Below are 14,345 nucleotides of genomic sequence, written 5' to 3' on the forward strand. Positions count from 1 at the left end.
GTGGCCTGGCTGACAGTGGCCCAAGGCTTTTCGGCTCTCCCCTGGGGCCAGGTAGGTTTCTCCACAGGGCAGTTGTCTGCCCCCTGCCTCCCAGCGTTCTCTGTGCTCCTCCTACCTCATCCGCTGGTCACCGCCCCAGGTGTGACAGGGAGAGCCACCTCTGGTCAAGAACCAGCCTCCCATCCCAGGGGCAGCCCAGAGAGGCACACTGGGAGGAGACCCTGCCCTCCCTCCTGGGCGTCAGGACGCTCCTGCCTTAGGCGTGGGGGCAACTGACTCTGTGCAGGCCCTTCTCCCAAGTATGCTGGGAGGCAGGGTCTGCTTCTCTACCTGAGCCCACACCAGCTGTCAGGAACGCTGCTCCCTCACCTGGCCTCCACTGTGTGCCAAGGCAGCTGTGCCAGGGGTGGTCCATGCACAGAGGAGGCAAGAAACAGCTGCAGGAGGTTACATGGAATAATGAAGCTCTAAGGGTGTATGAATAGAGAAGTCACAGCTGCAAGGGAGGGGGAAGATCTGAAACTGTTCTGACCTATGGCGACATCGACGGACTCAGAGTTTCATTTTCCAAGGAAGCTTCTTAGGAAACTAATAGTTGTCTGACTAGAAGTCTTGTGACACTTGTTGTTTTTTTTGTTTTGTTTTTTTTAAAAAAAGGGGGCACAGCTGCTCTGCTGTCATGCCGAACTAGCTCACCAAGGCCAGGTGCTCTAGAGTGCCTGCCATCAATGGACAGACTTGTTAGAGGATTTGGGGTTTCTTGTTCCCATAACAGGAGCCCATGCTCTGCTCTTACTTTCAACCAGTCCAGTTCCAGCTGGTCCCTGCCCGCGGGGGCAGCCACGGGAGAGCCGGGAATGCAGGTGGGAGAGGACGCGCTGCCCTCACACTCGCTGAGCTGCCGGGAGAGCTTCATGATGACCTCGTCCTTAGCCTGGATGGTCTCCATCAGCATCCCCAGCCGCTCGCTGAGCTCGCCCACTTTGCTCTTCAGCATCCTCACTTCCTGCTGAAGACTGTCTTTCTCCTGGTTGAACCTCTCCAGCTGGTTGGTGAGGCCCAGAATCTGTTCGTCCTTCTGGTGCAGAAGCCCCAGTGTGTCCTGTGGGACCCCGTCGCAGAGGCGGCTGCTTGTGAAGTACTTGTCGTACTGGGAGGACCGCACCGTCTGCTGCAGCAGCCGCACGAGCTCCTGGGAGCCAGGGAAGATGGATCAGGGAGCAGGGATGGGAGGAAAAGCAGAGATCATGACAAGTCTACACGGAGCAACCATTAGAGTTTGAGCAAATGCAGAAATTTAATGGAAATACCTTAATACCCAACTTCCTCTTGAAGGATCTCAAAAAATAGAGAAGGAAAAATATTTGTTCCATAAAGGCTGTCTGCAGAGAACAATGATAGGAAGCAGGAAATGGTGGACAGCCAGACTGCAATTAGCAACGGTTCCCAGGGAACATTCATCCATATTAAAACATCTGAGCTCTAAGTTCACTGATCTGCTGAGGAATTAAGTATAATTAGGTGTGATCAGCTCAAAAAAAAAAAAGCTGCTGTTTAACAGGATGTGGAAACTCTTAAAAACTATTCACAGGGCTTGGGCTGGAATTACACTCAAAGAGAGTGGGCGAGGTGCAGACAACACCCTCCCCAACTCACTCTGAGGGTCTTCACTCTCCTCAGAATTTCAAGTATCTATGAATAAACGATCAAGCAGAGCAGCAGTGCCTATGTCAGTGGCCATGGCAACACAGAACTCTTAGGGGAAAAGCACCTTCTGGGAAATAACAGAGTTAGAGAAACAAGAAAGCCGGGTTTTTCTCCTCCGGTCCCTGGCCTGCTGATGTGAGATAAGATACAAAGGTTGAGGAAGGAGAATTACCTTCTGACTGGCTAAGTCTTTTCTTAACCTTTCTAGCTCTTCCTGCTGGTTCTGGACAAGCAGCTGCATCTCAGAGGCCGGCTTGCTGGCGCTGCCACTGCCCGATGGCACCTCGGGTGAAGGGTCACCAATACTGTGACGATTTTTGTATGATCCAATCATTTCTTTCAAAGGGCGCTTTCCTTTATAGGGAATACGTCCAAAATCAAAGGGAAATCCTGAGCCAGTTATTCCTACATTAAAAAAAAAAAAGCTTGTTTTAAGTTCAGCCCCGATCTTCCTTCCAGAAATTCCAGTAAAATACATTAAAATACATTAATATCATCGTCTAAGGAGTTCTGCGTGCATCACTGTGCTCCTACCTTGTTCCTGAAAACAACCAAACTTAGAACCAAAGATGATCTTTCACATGATCACTTTTAAGGAAAACTTTCTCTATTCAATGGCTCAATTTTTGCATTGAAAGAGAAAGTGTTAGTCACTCAGTTGTGTCTGACTCTTTGTGACCCCATGGACTATAGCCCACCAGGCTCCTCTGTCCATGGAATTCTCCAGGCAAGAATACTGGAGTGGGGGTTGCCATTTCCTTCTCCAGGGGATCTTCCCTACCCAGGGATCGAACCTGGGTTTCCCGCATTGCAGACAGACTCTTTACCAACTGAGCCACCAGGGAAGCTAAGAAAGTTTTTCCTGACTAGAAACTGAACCTGGGCCGTGGTGGTGGAACCACTAAACCACCGGCGAGGTTTAATGTTTAATGCTCAATTTTTGCGTTAAGACAGGTGAAAAAAAAGTTAGACTGTACATCAGTACTAATGAGGAATTTATAACAAAACTGTACTATACGTCTCTTAAGATTCTTTTGTAATGTTAAGTTTGTTTCTCCTAAGATCCGTTCTAAGCCTGTATGTTCACATCACCATTTTCCAATTTCAGGTACTTTGAGGACCAAAGAGAACAGAAACAGACAGGGAAAAACCCGGGTGCTCCAAGTTCCTACAGCATCAGCATCCTGAGCACAAGGTATCCCTTCCCCTGGGCACCTCAGTGAGGACAGGGCCGACATCTACAAGGTTAGCGGCAGGACTTAGAGATACACTAGGGATCCCTGGCTGCTTGCTTTCTGCTCATCTGTATTTACTAAAAAAGAAAAAACAACAACAAAAAACCCCACAAAAACCCCCAGTTCATGTTTTCTTAATTGTAAATCCATTTTATTCTCTTTCTTAAAAATACTGAGATAGCCAAATAAATTTTAGTGTAGGTGGATTTGAATATATATTAAAAATGTAAAGAGGAGACACAGGAGTACATACTATACAGATTCCATTTATATAAATTTAGAAAGCAGGCAAAACAAAATCTACGATGTCAGGAGTCAGGAGGGTGATTGTGGGGTGGAGGGAGTGGGAGGTGATAAAGTGACGCGAAGGGGTCTGGGGACGGGGCTGGCCCCGGCACTGTGCTGTTTCTTCAGTAAGTGCTGGCTACATGGATATGTTCACTTTGCGAAAATCCATCAAGCTATACATTTCTGACTAGAGGGCTTCTCTGCATGTATAAAGATTAGCTTGTTGCTGCTGTGGTTGTCCAGTCATTAAGTTGTTTCCGACTCTTTGGGACACCATTGACTGTAGCCCGTCAGGCTCCTTTGTCCTTGGGATTTCACAGGCAAGAATACTGGAGTGGGTTGTCATTTCCTTCACTAGGGTATTTTCCTGACCCAGGGATCAAACCTGCATCTCCTACATTATAGGCAGATTCTTTACCACTGAGCCACCGGGGAAGCCCATGGAGATTAGTTTATTTCCCATGAATAACGTGGACAAGAAGCTGGTGGGCTTGATTCCTGATTCACAGGAAATACCCATGAATCAACAAGATAAAAATCAGAGCCATCTTTGTCTCTCTGTGTCTTTCACATGGGCTGCCTCTCAAAGGGCCAGGGGCTGAGCAGAGACTAAGGCACTGCCCCCAGCAGGGCTGGCAGTTCGTGCCTTGATCGAGTCACTAAGCTTCACTGATTCTTCCTTTCCAGTCTTCTACTGTGCACCCTTCCAGTTCATCCTAGAGTCTCTAGGGGAAATCAGAACCAACAATATTTACCTTCAACAATCCAAATCCCCAGCCCCAATCCCTGTTCCTCCAGGAGGCTTTCCCAGTTCACAAGGAGCCCCTCTACTGGGTGCCCCCCTAGCTGTGCCACACACTGGGTCACAAGGCATGCTCAGCTTGGCCATATCTTCACCACGTCACACTGGACCACAGGCTTCCATGTGACCATCCTGCAGATCACAAGTGAACTCCCCACCAAAGCAAGTCACGGTGGTCCTTTTCCAGGGGACAGAAAAATATTTCCTTTAGTGAACATGTGCTCTCAGTAAAGATTTCCTAAAACTCTGCCTCCTATTCCTGCCAGCCCATGCCAGAAGCGAGTACAAGGAAGAATTTCAAAATTATGTATTCCTATTTTTACATTTAAAACATTGATATTCCCTCAATGGATCCACGGCTGTGGGACCATGAAAGGCTGCTTAACAAAATGCTGATGGAGAAGTGTATGAATGAGTCAGGCTGACACCTTAAATCCTGGTGGACCTTAGTATCACAGAAAGAGGGAAAACCAGATATTACATCTTCCGGATGTGATTCAGCAAGAAATAAACAACATCCCCAGCCCCTACTCCACCCCAAAATATACTCTAGTCATAATTAAAAGTCAACCCTGAATCTGTGCAGGCCTCTGCTCTAGCGACCAGTGTATACAGGAAATACTATGTACAGTGTATACAGGAAATACTGTGTATAGTGTATACAGGAAATATTGTGTACAGTGTAAACAGCGTATGAGCAAATACAGGGATGGAGGAGCCTGTTACATGACCTTACAGAAATACAATCATCAAAATCCAGAATGTGGGCAATTCCTCAGCATGAAGACTGTTTCTTCAACAAGCAGAGCAAGGTAAATGGAAGACAAAAAGAAAACAGAGAGCTGTTCAGCCTGAAAGAGACCTAAAAAGACACACGACTAAACACACCTGGGGGCCCTGTTAGCACCTCATTTGCTCAGGCCAACTGCAAGAATTACAGAACAACTGGGGAAGAAGACGAGCAGGACTTACTGAAGCTGTATTTAGGTTTAATGCTGAAGCTATGGTTCTTTTAAAGAATCACCTCTTAGATATACATACTAAAATGTTTACAGATGCAGTGGATTAATATCTAGAATTTACTTTAAAATAACCCAGCTGGTGGTAGATGCCAGGAGGGGCAGGAGCTCAGAGAAGAAAGAAGCCAAAGCTGTGGAATATGATACTGCATTTTCTACTTTTGTGTGCATTAACACATCTCTATAAATAGAAAGTTTTCTTTTTTTTTTTAAATCAGTATTTCCGTAAAGAGCACCATGACTTCTGGATTTCCCATTTCCTGAAAAAGTCTCAGAACCCAGGACAGGACATTTACTTATTTCTTGTGACATCTCATTTTTAAGCTTTTATATTTTGTTTCCCACAGAGAGAACACACCTCCCATTGGGCCTCATGCTCCCAGCGATACCTGTGACCAAGGGTCTCCCACGGCATCAGGGATTAGCAGGTGGCAGAGGCGAGAGCGGCAGACAACAGGGACCACGTCCATACCTTTGTTGCCTTCAGGGGCCTGCTTCTTCCTTTCTTCCTGCACCATGGACTCCTCCAGTTCCTTAGGGCTTGGCTCTAGAAGCTCCCACTCTTCATTGGTGTAAAACACACTCCTCCGACTATCATTATGCCCTTTCCCGGGACGGAAAGAAGACATTGAATTTCTATGGGGAAAAACAAAATGTTTAACTTTTTAAAAAATGGCAAAGCAAAATGTAATGTCACATATGGGCATGAATTTAAGCAAACTCCAAGAGATACTGAAGGACAGGGAAGCCTAACAGGCTACAGTCCATGGGATAGCAAAGAGTCGGACACAACTTAGTGACTGAAAAACAGCAACAACAAATATCACATATATACGATAGGCAAAAACTAAAATACGATTATAGCAAATGTTGGTGAGGATATGGAGAAATGAGAACTCTCACACACTGCTGGCGGCACGTATAAATTGGAACTATTACCAGGGAGAACAATTCAGCAACATACAGATAAATTGAAGAGGTTTTGACCCGAAGGCCCAACATCTCAGCATGAAGTTCTTCAACATGTGCACAAGGAGACACGAGGAGGAACACCCACTGCAGCGCTGCTTGTATTAGCAAAACCCAAACGACCCGAACATCTACTGACAAGAGGACACATGAACCGGAGCGCATTCACAGAGCCAAATACTATACATCACAAAGTGAATCTGCTCATTCAACAAATACTAATTAAGTGCCTACTACGTGCCAGGCACTAAGTGTTTGGGATTTGCTAGTGAACAAATATTCTGGTCCGTGTGGAATGTACATTCTATCTCAGATTACATGAAGCATATGGACAAATATTCTTTAAATGCTGAACGAGAAAAGAAAGAAAACAGAAGCACGACATGTTTCATGTTATTTTTTTAACTTCAAGATAATACTACGAATAGACATCATTATACATACATATGTAGCAAAACTTTAAAAGTCCGCATAACAATGATAATTATCAAATACAGAATACTGGTTACTTCCATAAAAGGCAAGAGAAGAATGAGATCGTGGAGACAAGAGAAGGTTTGAACTGTATCTGTAATGTTTTAATTTGTGCTTTTAAAAGTGCAGCAGAAATATGACAATGTTACACAGTTTGGTAGTGCTACCCAGGTAGTCAACTCACGACAATCTACACTGGCCTGTATGCTACAATTATTTCATTAAAACTTCTAAAAACTAGGTTGGGATTTCTACTTCCAGTAAAGATGGACTAAGAGGAACTAGATTTATAGTCATCTGAAACAACTGACAAACTGAACAAAACAGAGGAAACAATGATTTTCAGACACGACATCAGGCTGCACAGGGCAGTGGCCCCTGAGCGGTGGAACGCGAACCAGGCAGGCCCTTCCCCTGTCCAAGAGTAGTGCCTAGAGACTTGCAGGCCGCAGAGCTGGCAGGGGGGACGCAGGGGTAGCTCTGCCATGAACTGATAAGACAGAGATGGGACTCCCAAGACAGGTGGAGTTCAGAGGGCATAGTATCGGCGAGAAGGCTGTACAGAGGGCTACAGAAATGTTAGAGGGTTCCTAGGTCTCCAGCTGAGTAGTATCAGGCTTGTGTGTAAAAAAGTTACTTGAAAATGGGGAAAGAACTCGCTACAGGAGCAGAGACTATCCCTGAGGCTCACACAGAGCCAGGAATACTGTAAAGCCCCACCAGCCAGAGTGGAATCTCCTGCAGCATCAGGTTGAGTACTCAGAAAAAGGTTACTGACGTTATCCCTGAGCTAAAGGCTGTTCTTATATTACCTAAAAAGCTTAAACGTGAACTTCTGAAGTTTTAAACTGTTTCTGAATAATTAAGCTACATTCCAGAACAAAGCTTAAGAATATATGTAGGACTTCCCTGGTGGTCCAGTGGTTAAGAATCCACCTGCCAAGGCAGGGGACATGGGTGAGATCCCTGGTCTGGGAAGATCCCACATGCCAAGGGGCAACAAAGCCTGTGCGCCACAACCACTGAGCCCGAGGGCCGAGAGCCTGCACTCTGCAGCAAGAGAGGCCACCACGAGGAGCCTGCGCACCACAGCTAGAGAGGGGCCCCCGTCGCCGCAGCCAGAGAAAGCCCACGCAGCAACGAAGGCCCGCACAGCCAAACCAAGTAAATAAATAAAAGACACATGCACGTAGGAACACATACACCAAAAAATCCAGCACTCAGGTAAAACTCGTAATACTGACATTCAATAAAAAAAATTATCAGGCCTGCAAAGAAGTAGGAAAATAGAACTCATTTTCAGGAGAAAAATCAATAAACAGACTCAGAAATGACAAGTAATAAAATTAATAGAAAGGAATTTCAAAAGTTATTAAAACTGTTTCCCCATGTTTGAGAAACTAGAAGAAAAGCTAAACAGTTAAATAGAGATATGAAAGATGTTTAAAAAATTCAAATCAAAACTTCTAGAGATAGAGGAAAACATAAGCAGAATACTCTGTGACATAAATTGCAGCAATGCTTTTTTAGGTCTGCTTCCTAGAGTAATGGTAACAAAAGCAAAAATAAACAAATGGAACATAATTAAACTTAAAAGGCTTTGCACAGCAAAGGAAACCATACACAAAATGAAAAGACAACTTACAGAATGGGAGAAAATATTTGCAAAGAATGAAACCGACAAGAGATTAATTTCCAAAATATACAAACAGCTTACAGTTCATACAGCTCAGTATTTTTAAAAGCAATAACACAAACAGAAAAATGGGCAGAAGACCTAAATATGACATTTCTCCAAAGAAGGCATACAGATGGCCAACAGGCACATGGAAAGATGCTCAACACTGCTAATTATTAGAGAAATGCAAATCGAAACCACAATGAGGTATCACCTCACACCAGTCAGAATGGCCATGAATAAAAAGTCTCTAGGTAACAAATGCTGCAGAGGGTATGGAGAAAAAGGAGCCCTCCTTCACTGTTATAGGAACGTAAATGGTGCAGCCACTATGGGAAACAGTATGAAAGCTCCTTCAAACACTGCAAATAAAGTGACCATACGATCCAGCAATCCCATCCCGGGGCATATATCCAGAAAACATGAAAACTTGAATTCGAAAGATACATGTACCCCAGTGCTCACGGCAGCACTGTTAATAATAGCCAAGACATGGAAGCAACCTGCTAAATGCCTTTCAATAGATGAATGGATAATGAAGATGTGGTGTGTAAATATACATACACACATCCACACACACACATACACGGGGCTTCCCCGGTGGCTCAGAGGTAAAGAATCTACCTGCAGTGCAGGAGCCACAGGAGATGTGGGTTTGATCCCTGGGTCAGGAAGATCCCCTGCAGGAGAGCATGGCAACCGGCTCCAGTAGTCTTGCCTGGAGAATCCCATGGACAGAGGACCTGGTGGGCTACAGTCCATGGGGTTGCAAACAGTCAGACACAACTGAAGCCACTTAGCAACACATACACATACATACACACACACAGTGGAATATTACTCAACCTCAAAAAAAATAAAATACTGTCACTTGCAGCAACAGGCCTGGACTTACAGATTATCACACTGAGTGAAGTAAGTCAGACAGAGAAAGACAAACATATGGTATCACTTACATGTGGAATCGAAGAAACTAACACAAATGAATTTATCTATAAAACAGAAACAGACTCACAGGCATGGAAAGCAAACTTACAGTTATCAAAGGGGGAAGGAGGTGGGCAGGGACAAATTAGGAGTTGGGATTAACACACACACACTCCTGTATATAGAACAAACAACAAGGACTGACTGTATAGCACAAAGAACTATATTCAGTATCTTGTAATAACCTAAAATAGAAAAGAAACTCAAAAGAGAATATATAACTGAAACACGTAGCTATACACCTGAAACACATCATAAATCAATTATACTTTAATTTTTTTTTAAATCTAGAGATTTTCTATGATGTCTATGGTGAAAATATACTTGATGGGCTTCATAGCAGACGAGACACCACAGAAGGAAAGGTTAGTGAATGTGATGACAGTGGAACAGAAACTATCCAAATAAAACAGAGGAAAGACGAAAGGAAGAAAGTTAACACGCATGGTACAATGTTAAACAAGTAATAATGTCAACTGATGTTCAACAAGGATGCCAAGAAATTCAATGGAGTAAAGACAGTCTTTTCAAAAAGTGGTACTACAATTGGTTATTTGTATGGGGAAAAAATGAACTTCAACCCTTACCTCACATAACACATAAAAATTAGCTTAAAATATATAAATGAGTAAGAATTAAAACCACTAAAATTCTAGAAGAAAAGAGGCAAGAAAATATTTGTGACACTGGGTTATGCGAAGACTTCCTATATAGAACACAAAAAACACAATGTGTAAAAGATTAAAATGACAAAATGAACTTTATCAAGATTAAAAATATTTTCTTCTTTGAAAAATATTTGCAAAACCTATATCTGATAAGAGAATTGTATTCAGAAAATACAAAGTACTCTTACAACTCAATAATAAAAGAACAAACAACTCAATTAAAAACTGGATGAAGGACCTGAACAGTCATTTCTCCAAAGATACACAGATGGCCAACAAGCGCAGGAAAAGATTCTCAACATTATTAATCAATAGGGAAATGCAACTTAAAACTGAAGCGAACCACACCCACCACAATGGCTAAGTTAAAAACACTGGTGATGCCAAGTGTTGGGAGGGATGTGCAACCACTGCAAAGGCCATGTGCTGCTAATGGGAGCACGGACGGTGCGGCCACAGGAGGACGGCAGGGCTGCTAATGGGAGCACGGACGGTGCGGCCACGGGAGGACAGCAGGGCTGCTAATGAGAGCACGGGCGGTGCGGCCACGGAAGGACAGCAGGGCTGCTAATGGGAGCACGGACAGTGCGGCCACGGGAGGACAGCAGGGCTGCTAATGAGAGCACGGACGGTGCGGCCACGGAAGGACAGCAGGGCTGCTAATGGGAGCATGGACAGTGCAGCCACGGGAGGACAGCAGGGCTGCTAATGGGAGCACAGACAGGGCAGCCACGGGAGGACAGCAGGGCAGCATCTTCACAAGCTGAATACACACTCAGCTAAAGAGCTCCACAATCCCGATTCCCCATATTTACCCAAAAGAAATGAAAATACGCCTACACATGGATGTATAACTGCAGCCATGAAATCAGAAGATGATCGCTTCTTGGTAGGAGAGCTATGACAAACCTAGACAGTGTGTTAAAAAGCCAAGATACCACTTTGCTGACCAAGGTTCATATAGTCAAGGCTGTGGTCTTTCCCACAGTCATGTATGCATGTGAGAGCTGGACCATTAAGAAGGCAGAGTGCCAAAGAATTGATGCTTTCAAACTGTGGTGCTGGAGAAGACTCTTGAGTCCCTTGGACAGCAAGGAGATCCAACCAGTCAATCTTAGAGGAAATCAACCCTGAATACTCATTGGAAGGACTGATGATGAAGCTGAAGCTCCAATACTTTGGTCACCTGATGCAAAGAGCTGACTCACTAGAAAAGACCCTGATGCTGGGAAAGATTGAAGTCAGGAGGAGAAGAGGGCAACAAAGGATGAAATGGTTGGATGACATCACTGATTCAATGGACATGAACTTGGGCAGACTCTGTGAGATGGCGAGGGACAGGGAAGCTTGGGTGTTACAATTCACGAGGTCACAAAGAGTCGGACATAATTTGGTGGCTGAACAACTACACATAGGACTTGGATGTGAATACTCAGAGCAAGCATTATTTATAACAGCCCCAAACAGGATATACACCAAAAGTCTATCAACTGGTGAATGCATAACCAAACTGTGATATATCCATACTTACTGCATACTATTCAGGAATGAAAAAAGAAGGACCTATAAAAACACTCAACAGTATAGATGAGTCTAAAAAAGATGATGCTCATGAAAGAAGACAAATACAAAAGACTACACATAGCATGACTCCATATACAAAAAATCCTTAAAAATTTCATACAAAGGGGCATGAGAGAACTTTATAGGGTTGTGGAAATGCTCTATATTTTGATTATAGACGTGTTTACATGACTATGTGTAATTTCTAAATTCCATCAGCCTGTACACCTAACATAGGTAAATTATACTTCAGTAAGGTTATTAAAATAAAGAAGAGGAAGAAATGTGCATCATTCAGAGTTTTCTGAGGCAGATTAAAAGTAAGGGGGGGATGTAGCTCCATCTCTAGTGTGAATCAGATGATATTCTCATGTAAAACAGTCATTTTTTCAATGTTTTACATTTCTGAAAGCATGATTTTTTTGCCTTGTCTGAATTTCATCAAAGCACTTTAAGAATTTAGAACAATGTAGAGAAATTACTTAATACACTTATGTTTCCCTCACTCTACTGAAATTCACAGACAACTGCATAGAGGAATTCCCCAAGAAATTCCCCACTATAACCCAATATGCAATGTTGTGGTAAAGTCCGATTTTATAAAAATTATACCATTGGGGAGAAAGCTATTTCAAAATAGTTGCTCAGAAGAAGGAGAAACTCTAACAAAAGCTGCGTATAATTTTTCTCATTTCTTTGATACAACTGCTGAGTAGAGGCGCCCCTGGACCCTCTACACTATAAAGTTTCCCTGGCCTTGCTAGAGCCAAGGTCTCACAGCAGCTTTCACTCACATGCCACATGTTACTTCCATCATCATCTATTTGAGGAGTTAAGTTCTTCTTGCCATTTGCCTGAGCCTTAGAACTATGCTACTCAGCTCTGGTCCTTAAAGGGATACAGAAGAAGGACTTAGAGAGCAGGAAAGAACTGAACTTGTCTGGGGAGAGAGAAGAGTGATTTACATGACTTAGGACTTCCTCAGCTTGGCCTTGTCATTCCTACCCTGTCTCGGGGCCCACATGTGCAAACACCATGCTCTCACCTGCGGCCAAGGGACTGAGCCTTGGTTGGGGGAGGTACCATCTGCCAAGCCTTATGTGATGAAGAAATGAGATCAGGCTCAAAACGAAAGCCTCTTTAAGCTGAAACACTAATTGCTGCTTTTTGATCTTACGCGGTGAAAGCCAATTCTGTGACCGTGCCACATGGGGGTCAGTAGAGTACACGCTCCTCAAGCCACTGTGTCCTCTCCAGTCAGCAGAGGCCTCTGCACAGTGTCCTGCCAGCGCACTCTTGCGAGTTCACAACCAGTCTAACAGGGTTCTGCTGGCCGATGCTCGGGGCCATTCTCGTTCAGCGCTTGTTCACCTCTGAGCAGAACTTCTGCGTCCTTCCAGGCACCGTACTAGGTGCCTGCTGTTTCATTCACTAAACACTCAGCTACTCTGATCTGAAAGGTAAAGTCAGGGACCACCGGGCAGCCAAATGTCACCTTGATGGCTGCAGTGTGCAGGCTGAACTTTTACAGACGAACACCAGCAACAACACTGCAAATCAACTGAACTCCAATGAAAGTTAAAAAACAAAAAACCCAAACAGCAGCAACTATATAATTAATAAGGAAACCTCTATTTCTAGGTTCACATATTTTAATTCGATTTTTCTACATACAGTTTAAAAGGTTTATCTAAAACGTAATAATTTCAATATTCATTTTGACTCTGATAATCAGCTAGAATTTTATAGGCTGACAGAATGGCTGGAAAAATACAGCATCAAATCCTTCAAGAGCTCAAAACTCCACAAACACCCTGCACAACCAAGCTTGGGGCTCTATCATCACCTTGTCTATGGCAGGAAGACAGCTGCAAAAGGAGGGCAGGCTACCTCCGGAGTGCCCAATCGGCTCTATCCCTCCTGACTACGAGCCCCATCAAGAGAAGGAAAAAGTAGGGGTGGAGGGGCTCTGACCGGCAACAGCTTTCCAATGCTGCAGTGTCTCCTCTTGTACACATCAATTATTCAGAGAGATTCTCACAAGGATATGGAGACATATGTACAAGGACACCAGGACAATGTTATTTGAAATGATTTATTTGGGAAAAGGAGTACATCAAGGCTGTACATTGTCACCCTGTGTATTTAACTTATATGCAGAGTACATCATGAGAAACGCTGGACTGGAAGAAACACAAGCTGGAATCAAGATTGCCAGGAGAAATATCAATAACCTCAGATATGCAGATGATACCACCCTTATGGCAGAAAGTGAAGAGGAACTCAAAAGCCTCTTGATGAAAGTGAAAGTGGAGAGTGAAAAAGTTGGCTTAAAGCTCAACATTCAGAAAACGAAGATCATGGCATCTGGTCCCATCACTTCATGGGAAATAGATGGGGAAACAGTGTCAGACTTTATTTTTCTGGGCTCGAAAATCACTGCAGATGGTGACTGCAGCCATGAAATTAAAAGACGCTTACTCCTTGGAAGAAAAGTTATGACCAACCTAGATAGCATATTCAAAAGCAGAGACATTACTTTGCCAACAAGGTTCATCTAGTCAAGGCTATGGTTTTTCCAGTGGTCATGTATGGATGTGAGAGTTGGACTGTGAAGAAGGTTGAGCACCAAAGAATTGATGCTTTTGAACGGTGGTGTTGGAGAAGACTCTTGAGAGTCCCTTGGACTGCAAGGAGATCCAACCAGTCCATTCTGAAGGAGATCAGCCCTGGGATTTCTTTGGAAGGAATGATGCTAAAGCTGAAACTCCAGTACTTTGGCCAGCTCATGTGAAGAGTTGACTCATTGGAAAAGACTCTGATGCTGGGAGGGATTGGGGGCAGGAGGAGAAAGGGACGACAGAGGATGAGATGGCTGGATGGCATCACTGACTTGATGGACGCTGAGTCTGAGTGAACTCCGTGAGTTGGTGATGGACAGGGAGGCCTGGCGTG

At 44.0% G+C, this 14,345-nt stretch overlaps 1 protein-coding gene across 2 annotated transcripts in view; it reads right to left on the bottom strand.

Annotated features, from left to right (window-relative positions):
* TBC1D2B (TBC1 domain family member 2B) overlaps window positions 1-14,345 on the bottom strand; it is a 90,109-nt gene that overhangs the window by 26,604 nt on the left and 49,160 nt on the right. For both annotated transcript variants that reach the window (XM_027521828.1, XM_027521827.1), the window contains exons 4-6: window positions 5,524-5,687; window positions 1,880-2,112; window positions 797-1,192 (exon numbers count right to left, since the gene is read on the bottom strand). In XM_027521828.1, coding sequence (XP_027377629.1) covers window positions 797-1,192; window positions 1,880-2,112; window positions 5,524-5,687 — 793 coding nt within the window. The remainder of the gene's footprint in view (window positions 1-796; window positions 1,193-1,879; window positions 2,113-5,523; window positions 5,688-14,345) is intronic.

Source organism: Bos indicus x Bos taurus, chromosome 21 (genome assembly GCF_003369695.1).
Source record: "Bos indicus x Bos taurus breed Angus x Brahman F1 hybrid chromosome 21, Bos_hybrid_MaternalHap_v2.0, whole genome shotgun sequence".
Taxonomy (NCBI): Eukaryota; Metazoa; Chordata; class Mammalia; order Artiodactyla; family Bovidae; genus Bos; species Bos indicus x Bos taurus.